This window comes from Eucyclogobius newberryi, unplaced genomic scaffold, assembly GCF_026437365.1.
Source record: "Eucyclogobius newberryi isolate DKJ021-1_F unplaced genomic scaffold, fEucNew1.0.hap1 SCAF_8, whole genome shotgun sequence".
Classification (NCBI taxonomy): domain Eukaryota; kingdom Metazoa; phylum Chordata; class Actinopteri; order Gobiiformes; family Gobiidae; genus Eucyclogobius; species Eucyclogobius newberryi.
In genome coordinates this window covers 16,287,045-16,313,307 of record NW_027316500.1, presented here as the reverse complement: position 1 = coordinate 16,313,307, position 26,263 = coordinate 16,287,045, and the positions used below count along the sequence as shown (strand labels likewise).

The 26,263-nt window shown below is 40.5% G+C and overlaps 2 protein-coding genes across 2 annotated transcripts in view; one reads left to right on the top strand and one right to left on the bottom strand.

The window, feature by feature from the left end:
* b3gnt2b (UDP-GlcNAc:betaGal beta-1,3-N-acetylglucosaminyltransferase 2b) overlaps positions 1–26,263 on the bottom strand; it is a 215,750-nt gene that overhangs the window by 28,065 nt on the left and 161,422 nt on the right. The window lies entirely within an intron of this gene.
* Positions 22,743–25,800, top strand: LOC140351397 (uncharacterized). The gene is made up of 4 exons (XM_072437221.1): positions 22,743–22,989; positions 23,256–23,524; positions 24,350–24,520; positions 24,863–25,800. Exons 1-4 carry the CDS (start codon positions 22,900–22,902, stop codon positions 25,653–25,655), a joined length of 1,323 nt encoding a protein of 440 aa, XP_072293322.1. The 5' UTR covers positions 22,743–22,899; the 3' UTR covers positions 25,656–25,800.

Here is a 26,263-nt window from a genome sequence, read left to right as displayed (position 1 = left end):
GTGGTTGGCAGGGGGACCGTGTGCTGGGGGGATGGGTGAGTCCAGGCGAAGTGGGTAGCTGATGGTCCGGGGCAGAGAAGTGAAGAGGAACGGATGCAGGGCATTGTCCAGCTGTGGAAGAGGGAGCATGCAGCTGTGCAGGGGGAGGGGCGGGTGACCGATCAAACCTCAAGAAGTTAGCATTTAAATCATTCACCCACTGTAGGTCTCCCTCTGTCTGGGCAGGGGGGATTTTGAAGCCCGAGATGGTTTTCAGGCTCCTCCACACTCCCTGAATGTTCTTTTGCTGCAGCTGCTCCTCCATCCTCCTCTTGTAGCCGGCTTCCGCCTGCCTGATCTTCCTCCTCAACTCTTTCTGCACAGTCCTCAGCTCCTCCTTGTTCCCTGACCTGAAGGCTCTCTTCTTATCCTTCAGCAGAGCCTTCAGTTCACGGTTAATCCATGGCTTGTTGTTTGGAAAACACCGCACCGTCCGGGAGGGAACAATGTTCTCAAAACAGAAGTTGATGTAGTCCGTGATGCACTCTGTGATGGTGTTGATGTCCTCCCCATGTGGGTCATAAAGCTCAGTCCAGACAGTGGTGCTGAAGCGGTCCCTCAGAGCCTCCTCGCTCTCAGCAGACCACATCCTCACCTCACGGGACACCACAGGCTGCCTGCGCACGATGGGTTCATACACAGGCCTCAGATGTACAAGGTTGTGGTCCGAGCTGCCCAGGGGAGAGAGGGGGGAAGAAGAATAAGCCTCTTTGGTGTTGGCAAAAAACAAGTCCAATGTTCTATTGTTTCTGGTGGGGCAGGTGACATATTGGGTGTATGTTGGTAGAACAGAAGAGGGAGAAGCGTGGTTAAAGTCACCAGAGACAAGGAAGAGAGCCTGTGGGTGCTGTATTTGCAGAATCACATGTGAGAACTCCCGGGACAGATAATATGGCCTCATGCCAATAGCCAATAGTTCAATGTCTTGTGTGAACAATAGCCAATAGTTCAATGTGTGACATTCATCAATGTTAGGGGGTCAAAAATGCCCAAGTTGTGGCAAATTTTACCATGCAAAACAATAATAAGAATAATAAGAATAATAAGAAACGTGGCAAGACCAAAGACTCGTCGCATTCCATTCCATGGAATGGCTCGAGCCAGAAGAAATGATGTGCCTATAACTATAAGAACCTTTTTCATTATCTATGTATTTTACGTTTAGATGTTTCATTATCACAATCTGTTAAAATAATAATAACTAAGGGATGGGAACAACAAGATACCCTTTTATCTATTTATGTATTTATTTATTTAAAGACCCAGTATGTAACTTTATAACATCATTAATTAACTTTTCATTGCACTAATAAAACGCATCCCCACAAACTCAAACTCTTGCGTGTCCTGAAGGAGCCTCGTCCTGCTTCTTTCCATGGAAATGTTGTTCCTTTGGCTATAATCCACAATGTAATATAACACTTATCGATCTTTTCCAAGAAGAATGTTCATTTTTAACTTTCTATTTCCGTGAATGCATGTGGTGTGCCACCTCCCGAGAGTTGCACTATTGCTTCAATCATGCAAAATTAATTTTCATTTGACCTGGCCAAGAAACCCAGAAGGAGCCACATAAAAGCTAAGACACAGAAATAATACATGGCCCAAATATAAAACAGAAATTGGACAATGCAGGCAGCAGTATGAATGTGAGCATGGGCAGCAGAGTAAGTATAGGAACAAAAGCAGGAGTCCATCACAATGTGTCTGAAGTGTCTGAAAATATATAGAACATATATATACTGGTAACAGAGAACTGAGTTAACAGATATTCCAGTCAAGTTCCAGTCACCAGCTGCTGTAAAGTGGAAGGAGTAGCATCCAAACACTGGTCATTTTGGGATGATGAACTTATGTGACCTCAACCTTGTGCTGTTGCAGAGGAGTGATGACAGATACAAATTGTAAAGTAGCATATAGTTCTGATTCAATTCTGACCTGGCATGCAAAATGCGACAGTTGCCATGACAGCATGAACACTTAAAGCTGCTAAAATGAGACTAAAAGTTGTAGCTCATAACTTCCAAACTGTGCACTATGTAACCTTAGTGCTGGAGGGTCTTCATGGAGATGTTATTGTTCCTGGAAGCTTCCACAGTGTGGCACTTCATTTATTTATTGCCACAACCTCTATTACTGTGTAAAATTACAGGCAAAGTTCCCTTTGAACAAGTAACAATTTACTTTTTGTTAGTATTTTTAGTAGTTCATGAGCAAATCTCAACTATACGCTTACTAATAATATGTAACTGAAAAAGAAAAAACACTTTTCTAAAACTGAGATAACAGAAATAAACTGTTCCAAGTCTGGTCTGTATCATCATATGTCTTGTAGAATAAAATACAGTTTCCTGTTTATGGGTGCAATATTTATCACTTTTGACCATCACTTGCGTTCACGTGACATCACAACATAATAATAATATTTAATACAGATAGTGGGCAGCTAAAATGAACATTGTTAAAATGCAGACTTTTTTATACTACAATGAGTTTTTAGGTCTTGTCACTATCATCAGGTTCAAAAGGTTTTAATTTGCCTTTGCTGATCTTCCATGGCAAAGTCCAATGTAATCAGTAGAGGTTATTGTATCATCACATTCTAGAACCTATTCAAATATATAATATTCAGTTTTGAATGAATCTTCAATTGCTTTGGCATTGGTCACTGACACCAGAATTCAAATGACGCCCTCACGCAGACAGATGGTAGATGGGACAGTGGAGTAGGTGAGGTGGGGGGCTCTAGGCCACAGTTAATGACCCACGCCTGGGTGAAGGTGGCCTGATGGAGCCTCTTGCTTTTGTTTAACAAGGCTACATTTGCAGTGTGGTTACAATTATATTAGCAAGCTTTTGAGAGCATTTAAATACATGAACACAGAATGAAAAAAGAACACAATGCTAAATTCACCTTCTTTAACACCCTAACTCACACTTTGTCAAAGCAGCAGCAGGGTGTAAGATGCTTGGTAATAGAAAAACCTTAAAACATTCTACACTGAAATAAAAAGACATTTTATACCATCTTGTGGAACATTCTTGGCAAAGTAAATCTCTATTTAGAGAAGTAGATTCTAGACACATATGTATACACACAGTCGTTTATTAAATTAGTAATCTGGCTCTCCCATTTAAATAATTATTTGACCAAGAAAGACTGATCTACTGTTAATTACATTCAGATTCTCAATACAATTAAAGTGGCATTACTTTGCAGCGCACTGTACATCACACCCCTTATTACTGTCTTTACTATTTCATTATTATGCTACATGCAGTATATAATGTGGGTAAATGGCTTTTGGTTCCTGCACCGATCACAGAGCAGTAATAGCTGGAGCAGGACCAGGCCCGTGACACTAAACTAGAGAGGATCAGTAGTGGAAGGAGGCGCGGGTGTGAAAGGCCAACCGAGAGCCAGGGCTCAGGTGTCCTTCAGCTGGCCTCCCGGAGTCTCAGGTGGTCATTGAGGCGTTGTTCTCTGTGTTTTGTAATCACCCAAGGGTATCTCCTACCTCCAAGTACTGACGGCTGCCATCCAGCTGCCAGTGGATCATATTTAATTAATATGTAACCAACACAACACTCTGAAAGGGCCAGCCTATTTAGAATGAGCAACATACAGGAAATCACAGAAAAATGTATGATACTCTTTTGATACTTTTGTATTTAGATGTATAAATAGATATGATGATTTTTAGCCACACTGCCCAAGTTCTGTGCATCTTGGGGGATTTGACAAAGGCCAGCTGGATATCTATATAATGAAAAATTAATATTTCAGTTTGTGTAGTATCCAAAAGTCGAAAATGGAGCAGATAATGCTTTTAAAACAGGCAGCCTTTTCTTGAGAGGTATCAGAATCTGTAGTCATTTAGGTGTGCCCAAATTTAAAAAGGAATACCAATATTGTGTATCTACAGAATTCAAATATAGATTTGTTTGTGTTCATGCTTTAGATTTGCTTTCAAACCCTGCATATACTGTACTTTATAAACAGTATAGCATACATTGTTACAGCCTCTGCCACTTGGCACTTATCCCTATTCCTAGAAGCCAGTTCATTTTGAATTTGAGGTAAGTTCAGGCTTACTTTGAGAGAACTAAAGTTACTCAGTTTGCATTGGCTTGGTTTTATGAACTCAGAGGTTACTCCACAACACTGAGTAAGTTCAACCAGATTCTAGCAACAGGTTGAAGTTCGAAGAGGAAGTTTTCTTGAAACCAGAGCAAAGATTCAATGAGGTCACAATGAATGTGTCTAAACCACCACAGTGTCTTCCTCTTTAATTTGAGGCAATTGAGACTGTTTAATGTAAAAGGGAAAAGAAGCAAAAGGCTTTTATTCAACCATGTCAAATTCATATTACATTTTACTTACTGTATTGAGCAAAACTTTACTATGTCTTGTGTTTTTAAGGGAAATTGTTTCCAGCTTTGTTTTTGAAACTACATCTTCTATATTTTGACATGAACCAAGGTTTAGACACTAAACACACTCAAGAAGTGCAGAACGTGACTTGAAACTCCTAAATGTCAAAAGAACATAACCTTATAACATGGTCATTTGAACTCTTCAGTGACATCAGACATTGTCATTTCCTGAATATCTCTGGCAATGAAATGAAACCCATACCCTGTAAATGAAACTAAACTTTGAAAAACTTTGGCAATTTAAGAATAGTTACAGTGTCTTTTTTATGTTTAAAAACTACATTAAAAAAGTAAATTACATGCCAAACAAAAGCCATTTCACCCACAAAGCAGGTCTAAACCACAACAAACCGCTGTAAAATGCCTCCAAGGTTCAGGAAATGCCTTAGACATCGCTCGGCACCCACTTATTGTTCTTCAAAGTCACTGAGACAGGGATTCACATAAACCTTTATGATACAACATGAAAAACATGTTCCTGTTCTGCGAAAGAGGCTCTTAGGAGAAATCTCATTTTAATTGAAATATTTGTTAATATCCAATCCAATCAAACTTCATTTGCATAGCACATTTTACCAACACAGTCCCCAAAGTGCTGCACAGAGTACAAATATATATATATATATATATATATATATATACAAGAGAAAAGAGAGAGACCCCAAAATAAGTGTGTAGTAGAATGAGGTCAACACCATCATTCAAGCTTTTTGTGATTTGTATTTGAGCCACAATAGCCTCTTTGTGTCTATGTAGATCCTGGCAGTGATGTCCTTGTGCTGTGTGACATTGGGTCCCGAGTGGACGTCCGCTGAGAATGACTGAGGGTAATTTGGATTGGAGCAGAGAGATCAGAAGGCAGTTGGGTCATCAATACACTACATGAAATAAGTTGTTCTGATGTCAGATTTATCTGTGTTGGGTGACATATGCTGCCATTTTAGACATCTGTTTCATTTTATTTGTATGGCATTGCATCAATTCAGTCACAAAAAAGGCAAGGCAAGGCAAGGCAAGTTTATTTGTAGAGCACATTTCATACACAAGGCAATTCAAAGTGCTTCACACAGCAGGAAAAATGTATTAAAATCACAAAGAAATTACAGAAACAGAAATACAATAAAATTAACTAAATTAAAAATTATCAATCCAACTGATTGTTTAAACTAATAAAATCACAAACAAAAGAGAAGAGTGCAAAGAAAAAATCCTTTCAGTCATATGCGCAGCTAAACAAAACTGTTTTTAGCTTAGATTTGAACATTTGCAGAGTGAGTCTGTCTCACATCTTCAGGAAGACTGTTCCAGATTTTAGCTGCATAAAACTGAAACGCAGATTCCCCATGTTTAGTCCTGACTCTGGCACCAGCAGGAGGCCGGTCCCTGAGGTCCTCAGAGTCCGAGATGGTTCATATGGCACTAACATATCCAAGATGTACTTTGGTGCTAGGCCATGGAGAGACTTGTACACAAGTAGAGCTGCTTTAAAGTCTATTCTCTGAGCCACAGGGAGCCAGTGCAGAGACCTGAGAACAGGACTAATGTGATAATACTTCCTGGTTCTAGTCAGGACCCGAGCAGCAGCGTTCTGGATGTACTGCAGCTGTTTTACAACTCGTTTGGAGAGGCCAGTGAGCAGGCCGTTACAGTAGTCTAATCTACTGGAGACAAACGCATGGATAAGTCTCTCTAAATCTGGTTTTGACACCATATTTTTGATTTTGGCAATGTTTTTTAGATGGTAAAAAGCTGCTGATGTTATTGATTTGACATGGCTATTAAAGTTCAAGTCTGAGTCCATTATTACCCCCAGATTTCTAATTTGGTTTGTAGGTTTTAGAGCGAGACTCTGGAGGTAACACTTTCTCTTTGTTTCTGTGGGCCAAAAACGATTATTTCAGTCTTGTCTGAGTTCAGCTGGAGAAAGTTGTTTTGCATCCACAAACTGATCTGTTGGATGCAGTGACAGAGTGAATCTACTGGTCCATAGTCACCTGCCGATAGTGAAACATAGATCTGAGTGTCGTCTGCATAATTGTGATAGGACACATTTTCACTGTGTATCAACTGACCCAACGGCAGCATGTAGAGGTTGAACAGAAGGGGACCCAGGACTGACCCTTGGGGCACTCCACAGGTCAGGGTCATGTGGTCTGAGACACAGCTACCAATTTCAACAAAGTACTTCCTGTCTTCCAGATAGGACCTTAACCAGTTTAGGGCAGTGCCAGTGATGCCCACCCAGTCCTCTAGTCTCTGTAAGAGGATCCCATGATCGACAGTGTCAAAAGCAGCACTCAGATCTAACAGAATTAAGACTGAGGCTTTGCCCGTGTCAGTGTTCAGGCGGATGTCATTTGTCACCTTGACAAGAGCAGTCTCAGTGCTGTGATGAGGTCTAAAATCTGACACAAAATGAGAAATGAGTTGTTTATTAAGAGGAAATCTGTGAGCTGTTGGTAAACAACCTTTTCAAGGACTTTGCCCCAAAATGGCAGATTAGAGATGGGCCGGCATCAAGACTGCTCTTCTTTAGGAGAGGCTTTATGACCGCAGTTTTCAAAGACATTGGGAATGTTCCAGATTGAAGCGACATGTTAACTATGTGAGTGAATGGTGCTAACAAACTTTTCAGCACAGACTTTAGAAATCTGGTGGGTAACACATCGAGGCAGCATGTAGATGAACTCAGACTGGTGATGATCTCATGGACAGTTTTGTCAGTTACTGGTGCAAAGTGAGTTAGCTCTAAGTGTCTTGGTGGTTTTAGGGTAATTTTTTGCATTGTGGGATTTATAGCATTTTTAATGTCCTGAACTTTGTCATTAAAGAATAATGCAAACTCATTACACTTGGATGTGGAAATGAGTTCTAACGGCAGCTGAGCTGGAGGGTTTGTTAATCTGTTTACTGTGGCAAACAGGACACGCGAGTTGTTACTGCAGCTTCCAATAATTTCAGAGAAATATCTTTCCCTAGTTCTACATAAGATTAGGTTGTACATGTTCAGCTTCTCTTTGTAAATCTCTTTTTGAACCTGGAGCTTTGACTTGCGCCATTTCCGTTCGGCCCTGCGGCACTCCCTTTTCTGTGCCCTGACCGAATCATCATTTCTCCACGGCGCCTTCTGCTTATTTTTAACCATTTTAGCCTTTATAGGGGCAATGGTGTCCAGAACGTTCAAAATACTAGATGTAACAGAGTTCAACAAATCATTTACATTAGAATATGAGACATTTTCAAAGTTTATCAATTCCATAAACAGTGCACCTGTGCCATCACTTATGTGTCTCCTCTTAACAACTGCAGGACCAACCGGTGGTTTGGGAGAAACAGACAGGTCAAAGAAGACACAGAAATGATCAGACAGAGCAACATTGATCACATTAACATTTGAAATATTTACCCCTTTTGTAATTATGAGATCTAGAGTGTGTCCTTTGCTGTGGGTGGGGCCTCTCACATGCTGAGTAAGACTGAAGGTTTCAAGGACAGCATCAAGCTCTTTAGCGTTTCTGTCACAGATATTATCAACATGCACATTGAAATCACCTGTAATGACCAAACCATCAAAGTCTGTGCATACGACTGAAAGCATCTCAGTAAAATCATCAATAAAATGTTGGCAGTGCTGGGGAGGCTTGTATAAAACAATGAAGAGAATGGATGGAGACCGTTTTAGCTCCATTTTAAAGGATACATACTCAAATGATGAAAACACCCCAAAAGACAACCTGCGGGTAATTATTTCATCTCTAAAGACAGCACAGACTCCACCCCCTTTTTTGTTTTCTCGTGTTTCAGATTCAAACTTAAAGTTGGGTGGAGCAGATTCTATCAGAACTACATTTCCTGTGTTTTTGTCAAGCCATGTTTCAGTTAAAAACATAAAATCAAGATTATAAGAAGAAATAAAATTATTAATTAAGAGAGATTTGTTACATCTGACATTTAGCACAGCAAGTTTCAGACTAGTTTCAGTGAGACTGGGCTTTATCTTTTCAGAGGGAATATGAATCACATTTCTCAGATTGGGCCTGACTCGCATTTTGTTTTTCCATCTGTGTGATGATGTGACTACAGAAATAGCACTAAGGGGGGCTCTTTTTACATAGGGCCCCGGGTTGGTTTGATTTTTAATGTGACAATAAGACCCGGCAATGCTGAGACCCAGTGCATCCTAGCTATGGGAGATACCAGGTGAAAGGCGAGGTTGGATGGGTGGTGGGGCTTTTGTAGCCAAGGAGAGTTTGGGACCAGGTGAGAGGCGAGGGGGGATGGGTGGTGGGGCTTTTGTTGGTGTAGTCGGCTTGTGCAGGGAAGAGTTGATAAGTATTGACATAGCCCTTGCTATATTGGGCGTGAGTGGAGCCATCTTAATGCCTGATTTGATCAGACTTTCAAAATGGCTGGGAAGGCCCATGGGTGAGAGTGGAGATGAGAAGGAGAATGATGAATCTTTAGTGGGAGTAGATGTTGCAGGGGGAACCCAGGGCTGGTGTGAAAGCAGGGGCGATGACAGGGATGTTGTTGGGCTTGTCACAGATGGGTCCAAGGCCTTTGAAGATTGTTCCTTTGCTGGAGGCGGTGGAGGTGAATGTGGAGCAGCTGGAGCTGAATCCTTTGCTGGTGGTGGTGGAGCAGCTGCTGATGAATCCTTTGGTGGAGGCTGAGGTTGTGGTGCTTTTGATGTTGAAACATTGGCTCGGTCTCTGGCTGATGGAGCAGGAATTCTTCTCTCATTCCTCTCTTCTCTAACTATCTGCTCAGGACCCTGTCCAGGCCCAGTCCAATGCCTCAGAGCGTGGAGCAGGTTCTCTGTCAGCACCCTCACTCCACCTCTGCATAGGTGGGGGCCATTTCTCTTAAACAGGTCCTCTCGTTTCCAGAATAGATAGAAGTTCTCAAAGTAGTGTAGTCCTCTCGGGGAACACTCTTTGGACAGCCATGTGTTCAGCTGAAGAAGCCGGCTAAACTTGTTTATCCTCCTGTCGATGTTTGGAAGAGGTCCACTTATGAATGTTTTGATTTCCATTTTATCAAGCACGTCGAATAACTTCAAGAAGTCTTTTTTCAAAACTTCAGTCTGTTCCCGCCGCATGTCCACTGCACCCACGTGCACAATCAGCTGTTTAGCTCCTCCATGCTTAGCCATAATATTTGGAAGGAGTGACGTTATCTCAGAAACAGTGGCGCTTGGAAAAGAATGTGTGTTTATCTTTTCATGCGTCACGTGACTTATCGCGCCGTCCCCAACCAAAACAATCTGCGTGACCTTGGCTCCTGGCACAGATCCTCCTCGCTGTATTTTGGCTACGTCATCTTTCCTTTTTTCATTTAATTCCATCTCTGAAAGTGGTAAAAATCTGTTGGTGAGCTGTATTTTAGGTGACTTCACGTTATCTTTGTATCGTTTAGGCTTTGCTCCAAGTTTGTTCCAAGAAACAGCCTGGTCTTTCTGTTTTTTAGACAGTTTTGGAAACGACACAGAGTCACTGCGGTTTAGGTTGAAAGTAGCAGTTTTTCTTGTAAAAAGTGTGCTCTTCTTACCATCGGTTGACACAGGAATGGTATCGTGAAGAACTTTTTCAGATTCCAAAACAAATATCCGTGTTTTCAGCTCATTAATTTCTTGTTGATATTTCCGACAGCGTTCACAGTCTTTCTCCCTTCTTCTCCCGGACATGTCGCTGGCGTCAGATATGTCGTTAAAACTGGAAAAATGTTCTTAAAATCCTTGGTTTACTTGAAAAAGTCTAAAGCAAAAATGTTTGGAAGACAAAAGCTGATTAAAAAGCAAAATAAATAAGGAAAGCAGCGATAGCAAAAAAGCGTGTGCACTCTTCGGAAGCAGGTACTAAATGCCAAAAAACAAGATTTTTGGAACTAAAGTTACACTGTAACTCTTGAAGGTATGAAGAGATATTTTCATTCATTCAGTTTCTACCGCTTGTTCTTGTTAGGGGCAGCGAGTGACTGGAATACATCCCAGTGACCTTGGGCCTTATTATTATACTTCTGTGCCTAATCTGTTTCTGTACGTAATCTGTGTTGCAACATTAGAATTTCCCCATTGTGGGACAACTAATGGCTATCTGGTCTTAGGCGGGGTACACCCTGGACAGGGGCCCCCTCGTCGCAGGGTTAACACAGAGACATTGAAACACAGTCAAAGATTCACTCTCACATTCATTCACTTGGAGACATTTAGAGTTACCAAACACATGAATGTCTCTGGACGTGGGAAGAACCCAGAGAGAACCCACGGTAACATGAGAAGGACATGCGAACTCCGCCCAAAGAGATCATGTGATGTTGGTCTGGCTCAGAAATCGAACCCATGATCTTTAATTGAGAGGCAGAGCTATAACCTTCCACCGTAACCCTTATGTTCTTATACTGGTACACATGGGTGCACAATTTTATTGCCATTTTGAGGCAAAAAATCTTGTCCGTTCCATAATAGGACCCACTTGATTATTGGTGTCTACTCTCAGAAAGTAAAAGTCAAAAGGAAATAAGCTGTAATTGTAAGAAGCCACAGTAGGTTTTCACTGGCTAAAATGACACTTTAGTGTTATACTTTAACAAAGAGTCAAATGTATTTAGGATTAGGTGGTTGAACTATTACTTCCTGGGAATAATGAAGGTCAATGAATTGCACCAGTTTGTAGTGTTAAAGTGAGCACAGTGAGCAGATTATTACCCAAAGTCAACAGAGCCAAAATTGTGCAGAAAGAATGTTCCCAAAGCACACTGAACTGTCAATCATTAGCACTACTGGGCTCTCGGGCATTTTTCAAGCATTTATTTGGTTACTTATTATTTATTTACTTTGGGCAACCCCACAACTAATATAATGCAGTCTATTCATGAACAACATATTAAACGCCGGTGGTTTGACTGGTTCTCTTGAGAAATTAGGCAAAAGTTGGACAAAGATCTTATTTGGAGATTGGCTTGATGAAGGATGCAAACAGTAATAAAAATCTGATGTTTTTGCTGACTATTGGTGACTCCATTTCGCAGTGAAACATTTCCAAATGCATTTATCATGCATGGATCTCCCCTGATGAGTGTCATGGGACTCGACACATTGCCATGATGTCAACTTCTGAAAACTAGTGTTGAAATGTATGTTTCCTTTGTGTTTGACTCTGTTGCACACATCCTCTTCCCCAAACCGCAGCTGAATTCGCTTGCGCAAAGACAGATTGAGTTAGCTGTCTACTAAAGACATCTAAAGGGACACTCGACTGAATACAAATGGCGCTGCGTTATTTGTGTCCTATCCATCATCTGTGTAATTTGAGCATGACTAGACTCTCCACGAGAAGTTGGTGCTCTGGCAGATAAATCGTTTTGTACTTGTGCTACTTTTGAAATGGAGACGGCTGTGAACAAAACGGTTTGGGGACGATCATATTTCAGAGTGGACAGGGAGATTTGGAAACACAATGTGATCTGTCACGGACGGATGATTAGCACTGACTCGTACCTTTACCAGACCGCTGCTTAGGCTTGCATTAAAATAGATGAAGCAAACCTGTGTTATGATCCTCACAGTAGCATGTGGAACATCCCTACTGCATTTGTCTGCGGTCTCTGTCATTGTGCTCTTATGTTTTTCATCTCGCTAACATGTCGTTTAATTTAGGAAACAAACTGGTTACTTATTAAGAAGTTGGATGTACAATTTGTGACAAAGATATTTAAAATTGCACTTTGTAAATTTTCTTTTTTATATATAATTTTATTTCTCTTCAATTTTTAAAAACTTTGATAATAATAATAATAATAATGATAATGATAATAGTAATAATAATAAATATAGCCGCAAGCGGCAATGATCGGCCCTCGCCACGCCGCCGCCACACCGCCGCCACGCCGCAAGAGGAGGGGGCGCTAACGCGCCCCAATTGTCCTTTTATCACGCCTACTGCTGAATCTGTGACGCTGTCACATGTTCTCCCCTTTGTTTTACCATCAAAAAGCAATTTTATTTTGAATTCTTGGCAAAATGTGCGGCTTTGCCGCACAGACACCGTGACTCTTTGAATGAAAATGTGGATAACTTTTGATGGTCCACCCCTGAAGATGAGTCTCACCAAATTTCAGGTTAATAGGGCTGACGCCCTGGGAGGAGTTTGTGAAAGTCTAAAGTGTAAACATGTTCTGGCCCCATTGGAATAACATGGGAGGTTTCGGTCATCGTTACGGCAACGCCATAACAATTATGACATGGGTCTCATTGACTTTTTTGATGGGGATGCTAAAATTGAGTTGTGTGTCAAATTTCATATAATTTCGCAAAACTAAACATTTAACCTCCATATAAAATCTGTAGGGGGCGCTGTGGCGCCAAATGAATTTATTTCACTTCAAGTAGGTTTAGGGCAAAGAGTTTAACAACTGATTCTAATTTGACGCAATTCGGACTTTATCTGCGCAAACGGCAGAAATTTTAAATATGGGAGATTTCTGAAATTTTAGTTACAGTTTGCGGCTTCGCCGCACAGAGACCGTGAGAGGTATCAATGTAATTTGGATAACTTTTGATGTCCCACTCCTCAGTAGCATTTTCACCAAATTTCAGCTTTTTAGGGCCAACGCCCTGGGAGGAGTTCGTAAAAGTACGACGTTTGGAAAGACTCCGAAGTCATGTTTAGCCATTTTTGAAGCAATATGGCCGACATTTGGTTCGGGGGACGGCGTTGCCGTAATAATATTTTTTACTTCTCTTGTCACCATCTACCTCTGCGCCAAATTTCATGATTCTACGATCAGATTTTTTTTGGGTCATTTCCCATCTCTCAATGCATTTTTGGTACATTTGGTGGCGCTGACGCGCCAATTTTTTTTATTTTAGAAAAGGGAAATAGCCAGAATGTAGAGAGGCACGATTTTTAGAGGTGTGCAAATTTTTGTGACTTTTCGTCAATGTTCACTGGGTGAAAAATAGGGGGGTTGGTCCCGAGAAGAAGAAGAAAGAAAGAAAGAAAGAAAGAAAGAAAGAATAATATTCCGATGCGAAAACAATGTTTCCCATTTTTCAAATATCATAAACTATACATTTTCGGAAAGCGCTCGCGCTTTCCTACCTCATGGTGTGGGTCCCTGGTCACTGACGGGTACTTTCGATAATTTTGAGTGGGCTCCGCCCACTTTGTGTTTTTGGCCCTCTATACAGTAATAATGTTCAATTTTTGCATTACATGCTTATATGCACGGAACATGCAAGAGATGGGGAACGTATTCGTGAGCTACTTAGCGCAAATGAGTGCTTTATATGGGGATGACGACCGCTTTGCGGTCGTCATCCCAATGTAAAGTGCTCGTTTAGTGCGAACTTTTGCACGGGCTTCGCCCGTTTACAACGGTAATGTTCCATTTTCCTACAACTAATTAGTATGCACGGGGCGTGCATGAGTGGAGGAGTGCGTTAGTGAGTGTTTGGAAGTGGGCGAGCGCTTCGCGCTCGATTTCGTGCGCACTACGTGCGCACTTTCGCAGCCGTGCTTCGCACGGCCTTACGAGATTAATAGGCCTCTCGCCAGCTTGTGGCGCTCGGGCCTAATAAATATAGCCGCAAGCGGCAATGATCGGCCCTCGCCACGCCGCCGCCACACCGCCGCCACGCCGCAAGAGGAGGGGGCGCTAACGCGCCCCAATTGTCCTTTTATTACGCCTACTGCTGAATCTGTGACGCTGTCACATCTTCTCCCCTTTGTTTTACCATCAAAAAGCTATTTGATTTTGAATTCTTGGCAAAATGTGCGGCTTTGTCGCACAGACACCGTGACTCTTTGAATAAAAATGTGAATAACTTTTGACGGTCCACCCCTGAAGATGAGTCTCACCAAATTTCAGGTTAATAGGGCTAACGCCCTAAGAGGAGTTTGTAAAAGTCTAAAGTGTAAACATGTTCTGGCGATTTCCCCATTGGAATAACATGGGAGGTTTTGGTCATCGCTACGGCAAAACCATAACAATTATGACATGGGTCTCATTGACTTTTTTGATGGGGATGCCAAAATTGAGTTGTGTGTCAAATTTCATAAAATTTTCGCAAAACTAAACATTTAACCTCCATATAAAATCTGTAGGGGGCGATGTGGTGCCAAATTAATTTATTTCACTTCAAGTACGTTTAGCGCAAAGAGTTTAACAACTGATTCTAATTTGACGCAATTCGGACTTTATCTGCGCAAACGGCAGAAATGTTAAATTTGGGAGATTTCTGAAATTCTAGCTAAAGTTTGCGGCTTCGCCGCACAGAGACCGTGACAGGTATCAATGTAATTTGAATAACTTTTGATGTCCCACTCCTCAGTAGCATTTTCACCAAATTTCAGCTTTTTAGAGCCAACGCCCTGGGAGGAGTTCGTAAAAGTACGACGTTTGAAAAAACTCCCGAGTCCTGCTCGGGAGAAGAAGAAGAAGAAGAAGAAGAAGAAGAAAGAAAGAATAATATTCCGATGCGAAAACAATGTTTCCCATTTTTAAAATATCATAAACTATACATTTTCGGAAAGCGTTCGCGCTTTCCTACCTCATGGTGTGGGTCACCTGGTCACCGACGGGTAATTTCGTTAATTTTGAGTGGGCTCCGCCCACTTTGTGTTTTTGGCCCTCTATACAGTAATAATGTTCAATTTTTGCATTACATGCTTATATGCACGGAACATGCAAGAGATGGGGAACGTATTCGTGACCTACTTAGGGCAAATGAGTGCTTTATATGGGGCGGTCGTCATCCCCATATAAAGTGCTCGTTTAGTGCGCACTTTTGCACGGGCTTCGCCCGTTTACAACGGTAATGTTCCATTTTCCTACTACTAATTAGTATGCACGGGGCGTGCATGAGTGAAGGAGTGCGTTAGTGAGTGTTTGGAAGTGGGCGAGCGCTTCGCGCTCGATTTCATGCGCACTATGTGCGCACTTTCGCAGCCGTGCTTCGCATGGCCTTACGAGATTAATAGGCCTCTCGCCAGCTTGTGGCGCTCGGGCCTAATAATAATAATACTATGGGTCCATAGTCGGTAAAATTTGCCAAATCAAATCTGAATTGTTAGTTTTTTTCATTTTTTCAAATGCCTGTTATAACTTATATACTTACTTACTTATAGAAGTTTGGAAAAACACTCTCAGTAGAAGATCTCCTATAAACAAAAACTCCTATAGACAAAACCTCCCATTACTATTATTATTATTGCAGCAAAAAAAAACACTAGTGATGCATCAACATTCCTCGGGGGATAAGGCTAACTTGAGGCACTGCTCTGGGCTGAAGCTCTACTATCTCAAATTAAAACGTGACCTGGCATTTGACCAATCCCCCAGTGCAACCTGTCAGCAGCAACAGAGTCAAAAATCCCATTGTCCATTTCAGGACCCAGAAGTACCAGTACCTTGCCAGAGCTCATGTTTGTTTTTGATGGGGGAAAGAAATGTCCCACTGTTACATTTTAACTAAATCCAGGACATTGTTGCCGTGCGGCAAAGAATACTAACCAATCAGTGGAGGTGTTACATTCTGACCATGTAATTGTTATTGTAGCTACATTTAAAACCATAGACTACACCACATCTGTCTCACCTCTGTCTTCGCTCCTTCACAGCACTGGGCCCAGACCAAACTGACTGAGGGCGAGTTTCAAAAGAATGCAAGACAATCCTCTTCCTCTTTTTTATTTAAAGTGACCCAAACAAACATAGAAGGTTTCAATGTATCCTTTAACAAATACAGCCTGCTCCTCTGCTCTATGCCTAAAAACACTACATTACAGAACTGCATTGCACTCTACTTGGCCAGAGCTGAAACATTATAAATCTTACTGTTTAACATAGCTTAATTGAGCTTTTAAACAATCTTCATATTTTAATGTTGTAAGATGTGACTTACGGTATTATATTTTAGGATAAATCTAGAAGCATTATAATCTATAATCTATAATCAATTTATTGTGAATTGAAAATTCCAGATAAAAACAAAATCACAAATGTTTTTTGCATACATTCTTTAATGCTGCGGTTCAATGTACTTTGGAAGCAAGCTGTTGTCTCAGAGGAAGTCATCCTTTGTGGTTTAATACAGGGTAAACACGTCAGTGCTGGTATCACGTAACCGTTCATTCAGTCTCATTCCTGTATGCACTATTTGTACTTTCTAAACCTTATCTAACAATACCCATACTTTCCTCACCACAAATTTCTTCCTATCGTTTGCCTTTTTTTTTAATCCATGAATCATAAAGGCTCTTGAATGAACAAACAAAATGTAAACCGTAAGTTCTTGTCACAAGAAATTCCTTGGAGCCAACTACTGCTTGTAATGCACTGATGACAGTCACTGTAAGTGTGGCCTCCCAGTATCCTCAAGGCCCTGTAATTACACATGATTACTGCCATCATGGAAGCAACTACTGGAATGCACTCTTCAGTCATAGAAGGAAGTGCTGAAATGAAGAACTGGTCAAGTGCAACAGGTCAGTGACTTACCAGTCATTTATTTGATTTATAACTGACATTTTTGTCTTGTATATTGTCAACACAAAAAAAGAAAAGGGAAATAGTATAAATTGTTCCCGGTGTCTTGTGTGGTAAATATTATACAATGAACATGCTGGTGCATGTCTTTGTTTTTGCAGTTGTCTGAGAAACACTTTCTCGGGAAACGGCTTGTCCTCTCCCCAATTCCAGAGACACCTGAGCTCAGCTGCAGGTGGCACATGGCAACAGGCCAACACCTCCACAGGCTCACCCCAACTAATACTGTAAATATCTGTCTAACAGTAGAATTATTTTATAGAACCAAAATACAAAGCAGACAAAATAATGAATAGAACTTCAAAGGAAAGCAAACCAACACTGGTGAATATGACATTGTACTATAGAGACAAAGACAGACCCAACCCCGCCATTTTCATTCAAACATTTCATAGGCCTACGACTAAGCTTAATTAAGTACGCAGTAATAACCTACACAGGTAAAATAACATTATAGCTCAACGGCATTAGAAAACAACAGCATAAAATGCGTAATAGATGGAAAGCATATGCCTTTTGTGGAACTCTTCACACTTTGTTTAGTCATTCTTTGTCTAGAGTAAACGTTTAAAGTATACGATGAGGATCGGCAGTTTTACCAGTCCATCTGGTCTTTGTAGAGACCTAAACATACAAACTCCTTTGTGGGAAGCCACTATTCTCCTGTGTGAATGCCCCTCATACAGAATAAAACATGCTATGTGACAAGGACCTTTACAAAGCATGTTTTTAAATAAGCAAATTGAACATGATGAAATTTAAGTTGTATTTGATCCAATGAGTGGCAATCTTTATTTTTTGAGGGTGTTATACCATTGCAACAACAAGAGAGGTTATTGATTACGTCATTAGGTGTCAGTGACAAACAGGCAAACGAGTAGTGCAAAACAGGCTTTAAAATATGTCCCTGTTGTATAGTCTTTTTTAACTTGAAGAATGTACAGTCTTGGTTCAATTGCAGTCTTTACATTATTTTAAGTTAAATTATTACAGTGGGAAGAATGCAGGGCTCTGATACCACTTGTCCTGTCGGTGACCTTGAAAACTTTATCTGCCCAGTGCAATCAGAAACGTGAGCCCTACCTGCATAACTGTACCGTAAGCTCACATATATTCAGGCTGACTGAGAGGAAGAGAAGCTGGTGTAAAACCAGGCGCGATGCACTGCAGTGAACGACTCAAAGGAGTTTATTCTAGTGCCACAGGCAACAAGACCTCGCGGGACATATCACACACACGTCTGGTTCATGTTCAAGACCATTTTAGTCAATAATCAGTCAATCAGACATTTGCTTATACAATATGTCGGAAGTTCTTGTGCTTTTAATTATTCACCAAGGTACTTTGTCTCCCGAAAGATCATGATGTCTTTTACAGATTTGCACAAGTACAAGGAAATTACCTCCCTTGGTTAACAATAAGTGACACACTTTTGCCGCTGTCTTACCAATAATATTACAGATAAGAAAAGTTAAATCATTGTATCATTGTGAGGGATGGGCGATATCTGTATATCATGTCAATCCAATAGAAATGTGTTAAATCATGTTTTCAAATGTATAAGTTAAGGTTTAATTATCAGGAAAATGTGAAATTTCTACAAAATGAATCACAAAAGTGCTGAAATATCTCTTTAACTGTAAAGTAAACCATATATCGGTACTCAATATTCAAATTTAGCATATCTTCATCACAACACACCTACCTCTAATCATCATCCAACTAATATAAGTATACTATATTAGTTTTATTTTATGGGATTTGGAGACTTGTTAATAAATAGTACAAATTTGAATAGATAAGTGCAACCAAAATGAGAACTAAAAACGGTTTGTGGGTTTGGAGTGTGCAAGAAACCTTTTCACAGTGGTTAGTTTCGGTATCAATAGGGGGAATGCCAGACATTTTGCAAAACAGGCTTTAAAATGGTTCAACACCCTTTGCATGAAGATTCCGATTTGTTCCAATGTCATATGATTAAATGTATATTCCAATATATACATTGCAGGCTACGTTTTTTGTGTTTGGGGATCGCGATTGTCAACTGTTGTTTTAAGGAGGTGATGAAGATGATTGAGAACCACTAAGTCACAGGACTCAATGCCATTAGAGTAGTGTTATTGTCTACATTAGATCACTAAACCTGTACCGGACACTCTTTGACAATGCGGTGCCTGTATAATATCCATCTTTTGTAAAATAAATCAGGCTGGTCCACTGTGTGCGTGGATGAATGCGTTCGTAGATGTGGTATTGTCCAGACTTTGGGACAGTGCCAGTCACACTCTGAGGAGCCAGGCCTAATCACAGCTGACACAGAACAGTCACACTATGTTTCTGAGATTAGAGGAGGAGAGGACTGAGCTTCTACCGTCAAGAACCTTTTGTAACTTCAGATGAATGCTTCACTGCTATCGTGGACATAGTCAATAATCTTTACACTACAATAAATACCGGACATATTTTACTGAGCCTGGGCGACTATCAAATGTTATCTATGATGCTCTATCGAGGTCTTCTGTTGTATCAAACGTTCAATATTTATTACTGTATTCTACATTCAGATAAGACAAACACACAGAGATTGTATTGTACAAAAGGGTAACAGATTAAGACGTTGATTAACCCTAACCCTTTATTTTCATTATTGTGTGCCATGGAAGCACTCAGTGTTGAAAAACATGTGTAAAGTATATTCTTTTCATTTTTCATGTATTTTAATTGAGATGTTTCCTCCCTTGTGCTTAGAAGGAACTAACTGTAAATATTCAATAGACCATGACCAAATATGTACACAAAATGTACATTAGTGCAAAAACTAGCAGTGCAATAGATGAAGTGTTGTTGCTGCTTTTTGAATGATCTGCAAGGAATTTTACACAGTTTTACACAATTTTAAACAGTCAAATTGGTTTATGCAGGGTATAATATTGACATGGCCAAAGAAAATAACTGAACGGAATCATGAAACACAGGGTTGGAATGTGTGCATAAACAGTATAAACATTTCCAAAGAAGTCATTGTTCAGTCAGAGCAATGACTTGAAAGCTTAAAGACAACGTGCACAATTCAAATGAATAAAACCGGTCACAGGAGCATTGTTGTCAGAGTCAGGAAAGGTTAAGTCAAAAAGCCAAAGAAACTGGCGGTGAATTTGTTTTCCTGTGTTTACAGAGCTTATTTGTTCAGGGTAAATGAATTCACACCAGGCAGACTTTGACAGCACAAGGGTCCACATTTGGCTACTGTTGGTTATGTGTGTTCATTTGGATTAATCATAACCATTTATAACAATTAAACACTGTCCTTGTCTAAAATGCAAATGCAATTTAAATCACAATAATTTGCTGTAATAAGTTTGGCGCTTGATTTGAGTTTCAAAATAAAAACAAGAAAAATTATATGTAAGCTGTAGCACAGAGTATGGGAAAAAGTGTAAAAACATATTTATTTTGCAAATGGTTTGGTTGGAAGCAGCGTGTAATAAGGTTTATATTCAGGCTTCAATTACCGTAAGCTCCCATTCAAAGCCTCAACTGTGTACGAGCAGTGGTTTGGAGGAGCTAATGAGTAGAGCCTGTTGACTGGAGTGTCAGGCTAAAACACAAACATGTTGTGAGTACTCGCTGCTGTGAAATGGGAGGTCAGCCAACTAAGCCACTCCACTCCATGGCTGTGGCTATATCTGTAACATCCACCTGATACTGCCAATGGTTTAACTCACTGTCATGACTGAGACAGTGCCTCTATATCAAACAAGACTCCCAAAGATTCATCTGACTGATTCTCAGAAAACAATATATTATCAATAAGACTGGCATATAAAAATAATGGTATATAGGTCTAACAAAAAGTCTATGCACTATACATGTATATGTCATGGACAAATTACATGTTATTTTGGTCACATCAAGTTATTTTAGTGTCGCTTGGTTTATATGTTGTGGTTCATGCAAATGTCATCTTTTCTGAATACTATCAGTTATCTTGTTTCTCATGAACAAGGCACAAGGCCATATATTGCCTAATAATAATATGCAGTGTAGAGTATTAGAGCAGATAGTTGGCCTAAACAACATCCACTTTCATCCCACCACCAAGGCCTATGTTTTACCATTAAGTGATCGAACAAAGACAAAACACAGTAGTTTCTTTCAAGTCCTGTTGACGCTTGGGACAAATGCTCGTTATGAAAACATGGCTGCTATGTGTGCTAAGTCGTGCTAAGTGGCCAGATTGTGATGATGTTTGCTTTACCACTCACTGTTTGAACACTGCCCCATTCATCAGATGCCAGCTCAGAGAGGAGCCGAGTGGAAACAGGACCCACACGCGGACGCACAAAGACGCGTCTGTGCGCGCTGCCGCCGCTGCCGCCGCCGCCGCCGCTGCTGCCGGGAAGGTGCGGACTGGAGAGCCACAGAAGAGCCGCAGTTTGCCCAACTCTGAGCTACACAAATCCCGCTATTTTACGTAATAGAGAACACAATTTAATAAGACTGATGATAAAGAATACAAGTCGGGCAGGTCAGTTTCGCCTAGCCTATCGCCCTATAGCCTATACCAATCATATACAAGCTATTTATAAAAAGATTGACATCGAACTGGATTGAATTGATGTTATTTTTTCCCTGTGTGTCGAACTCGGAACAGGTCATGCCTAAAAAGAACCAAAAGCTCTATCTTGTGGACAAATACGGTATGGCAGTAGCCTATAGTATTTGTGGGACTTCTAAACTTCTAAATGTAGGCTTTTGTTTTAAGTGTGTTTTTTTGTTGCAAAGGGGTTTTACTTAAAATAAAAGTTTAAATTAAAAACTTCAAATAAAATAAATAAATACCATGCTACTTTATTGTAACTATTGAACTTTTAGAATATGTTGATACATGTTTGATATAAAAGATCCCTTAAAGCTCAAGCTAAACAAAGGGCAACACACTCAATAGGTTTCTAAGTAAATGCTTGATAGCACCTGGCATGCCGTGTAGGGCATATGGCACATCCTTGACTCTCTCTCATCCTTTCTCTTGATGTCTCGTGCTGTGCGGCTCAGGGCTGGATGGATGGAGCGGGTCAGGAGACAGATCGGGTCGCGTGAGCTGAAGAAGCTTGACAGCAGCAAGACAGACACAGTATAAGCCAATTAAAGACTTGAACTTGAAATTCCGATTCCACTCTTTGGTATCTCTGCGCTGGCGATAGTTTTAACAAAAATAAAATGTCAGTTCAAAATCTGCACGGTGAGAAAAGTCTATTGTACAACACTGACTTTCTGTGGATCAAAATCCAGCCCTATTTTATGACTGATACTATGTGGACTCATTTTACTTCTTTCAGACCCATTTATCATTGTTATTATAATCTTGCACTGGCCTTAATCTTGTATCATTAATTTGTGTGAATAATTCAACATTCAGTTATTATAAATTAAACTAATGTGAATCTCCCTATGATGCACTTTTGGACCCTGAGCCACACTTTGTCACTACTGTCACTGCTCAGACTTGCACATTTTGCCTTAGACTGCAGAGAAACCTTTTGCGCTCTCGTTTAAATGATAAGTTTGTTGTTTGTTGCAGAGCGTTTGCTGGGTGCAACAGGTGTGTTTAAGACAGTTAATCTGTAAATCAGATTGGAAGCCCTCACGTGTTCAGCTACCAGCATGTTGTCAGGTGGAAAGCCCTCAGACCATATGGCTCATCCTGTTAAGAGCGCCCTGGTGACTGTGAAATCACGACTCCTCCTGGTGGTAATGGGATGAGGCGCTCTGGCTTATCTTTGTTGCTGCTCTGTGTCTATAGGTCAGTATGTAAAGGCTGCTGTAGAGGCAACACCGGGCTCTTGTGAAGAAGTGGACACTTTTGAGAAGAAAATGGCAACAATTCATGGATCCATCTCTCTGGGGAACGAAGAACTGGTGACACTGTACAGAGAAAACAAGCACTGTTCTCAAGATTGCGAGGTAGGTTCAACGCTTTATTTCTTAGACTCAAACACAGATGTAACTATTTGAAATCGATTTGCAAATAACCGTGTCAAATTCACAGAAATGATGATAAAACCCAAAAATAAATATGCTGCATCATTCATTATTCTGTGATTATATTGATTTGTTGCAATAGAAAGAACTTTTGAGAGGAGGTTAAGGTTCTCTGCAAATAGGAATACAGCAGTGCTACACCAGGCTGATAAAGACTGTAACGCAGCATCCTGCTTGTCTCATCTCAGGAGTCATACGCAGACGCTAATGAGGCCAAAGGCAGAGGCAACATTCGCAGCTCTGTCTCTCTGGAGATCTACGGGCTGAAGAGAGAACAGCACAACCAGCAGGTCTGCTTCTCCAACCAGGACTACTACAGGAGGCTGGAGGAGCTCAAGAGCGCTCACCTCAGGAACATTGCAGAACTGGAGCGAATGTACATCAGCCAGGCTGTGGAACGTTACAACAGCGAGGGTGAAGAGATGACCAGGAGCACACAGAGCAGAAGATTGTTTAGGTGAGACTTGGAAAACTGTTTGTTCTATTAAATGTATGTTTTTACTATTTTAAATGCATTACAGTAGTTATAACACTCTGCATGTAAAATAATAATATAGTAATGAAAAATGTGTTATTGTTGAAATTATTATTATACAGTAGTGGAAAAAATACCACTCAAAGTACCATTTAGGCCTACATTTTTAAAAACACAATTTTAGTAGTAGCTAACTACTACTAAAATTGTGTTTTTAAAAATGTAGGCCTAAATGGTACTTCCATTTAGGCCTACATTTTTAAATTGTGTTTTTAAAAATGTAGGCCTAAATGGTACTTCAGTCTTTTGTGTAAAACTTGAGTAATTAAACACTTTAAAACTAAAGTGAGTTGTTCTAAACATCAATATGCACATTTTCTGAGCTCTAGCAGTGCTGTTATGAGTATTTGTCCATTTAGAAAGGAGCAGAGATTGACTGTACTCAGTAACTCCTGTGATTGTAATTGTAACCAAATAACAAGTACAAGTACAAGTACAGGTTTAAAATCCACGAAAAAGTACAATTATACCACATATTTACTTACTAAGAGTAATGTGAGTATTTGTAAAGATTTACTTTCCTCAGACTACAGTTAATATGTGAATGGTCCCAAATCTCACTAAAATAATTGGGCCCCGGGAACAAAAAGGCTGAGGACCATGTATAAGCTACAAAACTATGTTGCAGCAAAATTGTATTCAAATAGGGACAAAAAGGATGTGATTTATTTACATTTGAATATAGAATATTGGTTTAAAACACTATTGATAAATCGATGGCGCATAAATGGTGTAACTTCACTGCAGGGATGGACCAGTGAGACGACTGCAGAGGATCAACTCACAGGAGGAGCTGGACTTTCAGGACACCTCCAGTGGCTCGGACCAATCAGAGTTCTGTGAAGAAGAACAGGGAGGAGACGTAAAAGTGAATGACAAACCACAAAGAACCACAGGAAAAGACAGTTCATTTGGGAGGTCAGTAAATAGGTTTACTACATAATAAAAGCAATTTGTCTTGTGATCCAAACTTTAACTCATAGTTTTGATAATGTGTAAAGGGTTCCCAAATGGCTTTGTGGGTTATGCAATAGTAGGAGAAATTGGAAAATTTTGAATTAAAATCAAAAATAAGAATCATACCACATGTTGAAGTCAAGTTTTTATTTCTAATTAGCCCTGCTCATTTACAAGTTTCGTCCTTGTTTAAGCTATTTACGAATTGAAGTATTATTCTTTTGTAGCTTGTAATATAACCTTCTACACACTTCTGACATGGAATTGACATCAAATGACTGATTATTGTAATTTTTCCCATAGACTGATTCTAAACCAAGAAGAGCCAAAGAAGCAGAGGCAATTCTGGTTACAGTCCAAGACCCCTAAATCCAAAGTGTCCACTCTGAGCGGGATCAAAGCTAAGGCCAAGTCTAAGGTGACAATACCAAAACCCTTTCAGATGATGCTTCGAGAGGAGGAGAGGAAGAGGCACAAGGTGCGCACACGCTCAGAGATGGAGATGGAGAACTCCCTGTTGAGACGAGAGCTGGAGGAACTGAGGGAGTGCAGGAAACAGTTTCGGGCATCACCGGCCCCCGCTCACATTCACTTGCCTCTCTATGATGAGGTCAGTCAGAGGTTCGGCCAGCGACCCACTACACTGGGCAAATGTGACCAAACTAAGCAGCTTCTTGACTCTACAAAACCGTTTGAGTTTCTGGAGCGAGAGAGGAGAAAGAGGGAGGAGAGGATTGTAGCAGAGCTGGGGAACATGTGCTCCAGAGAAAAAAAACACCGGTTCAAAGCCAGGCCAATGCCCCGATCAGTGTACGGGCCAAAATTCAACACCAGCAGAGAACCCCTGTTTGTTTCTATGGAGCGGGAAGCCACTGAGGGCCACAGTGACCCCAACTCTGACCTGGAGACAGAGCCAGTCAAGGCAGAAAGCACATCACCGGAAGGAGGAAAGTCTACACAATGTGCATTCTCCAAACCAGTGAAGAAACAGATCGAGGTCTCTATTGAAATGGTGAAAGAGAAACCATGGTCCTACGTCGACCCACTCCAAACCACAAGGCGTCATTTCTGTGCACCGCTGCAACCAACATTATAAAAAAGTGAATACACCAATGTTTAAAGAGCACTAAAGCCTACTGTTAATGGTATTTTATCTATAAATATGAGACTATAAAACCTCATAACATGTTACAGTTGTAAATATAAATGTGGTGTATCATGTCATGTCAGCAGATGAAATAAAGACTTCAGTTCAGTTATTAGTTTTTTATTTGCAGCATAGCAACCTTATGTGTTGGGAAGAATACTTTATGTTACACGGATTTAGTTACAGAATACTGATCCTGCATTAAAATGTATTTATAATATATTCCGCACATGGACCAATGTACATATTCTACATAGTTGATCACTTTGGAAGGAAAATCATAGCATGCAGTTTGAAGCCTAAATGAGGCAACAAGATCAAGTAGCCTACTGCAGTATTATCTTGATTTACTTGATTTACAGTATCCCTAACTCAGGGGTGTCCAAACTTGTTTCACCCAGCAGAGGGCCACAAGCAACCCGACAATGTTTTAATTTGTCGAATGACAAAGTGAATAGCGGTAGAAAATGGATGGATGGATGGATTGTTTCGATGAGCCTCCACATCTTTAATAAGACTTGAAACACTAATATTAGGTTGGTATGACATCAAAATGC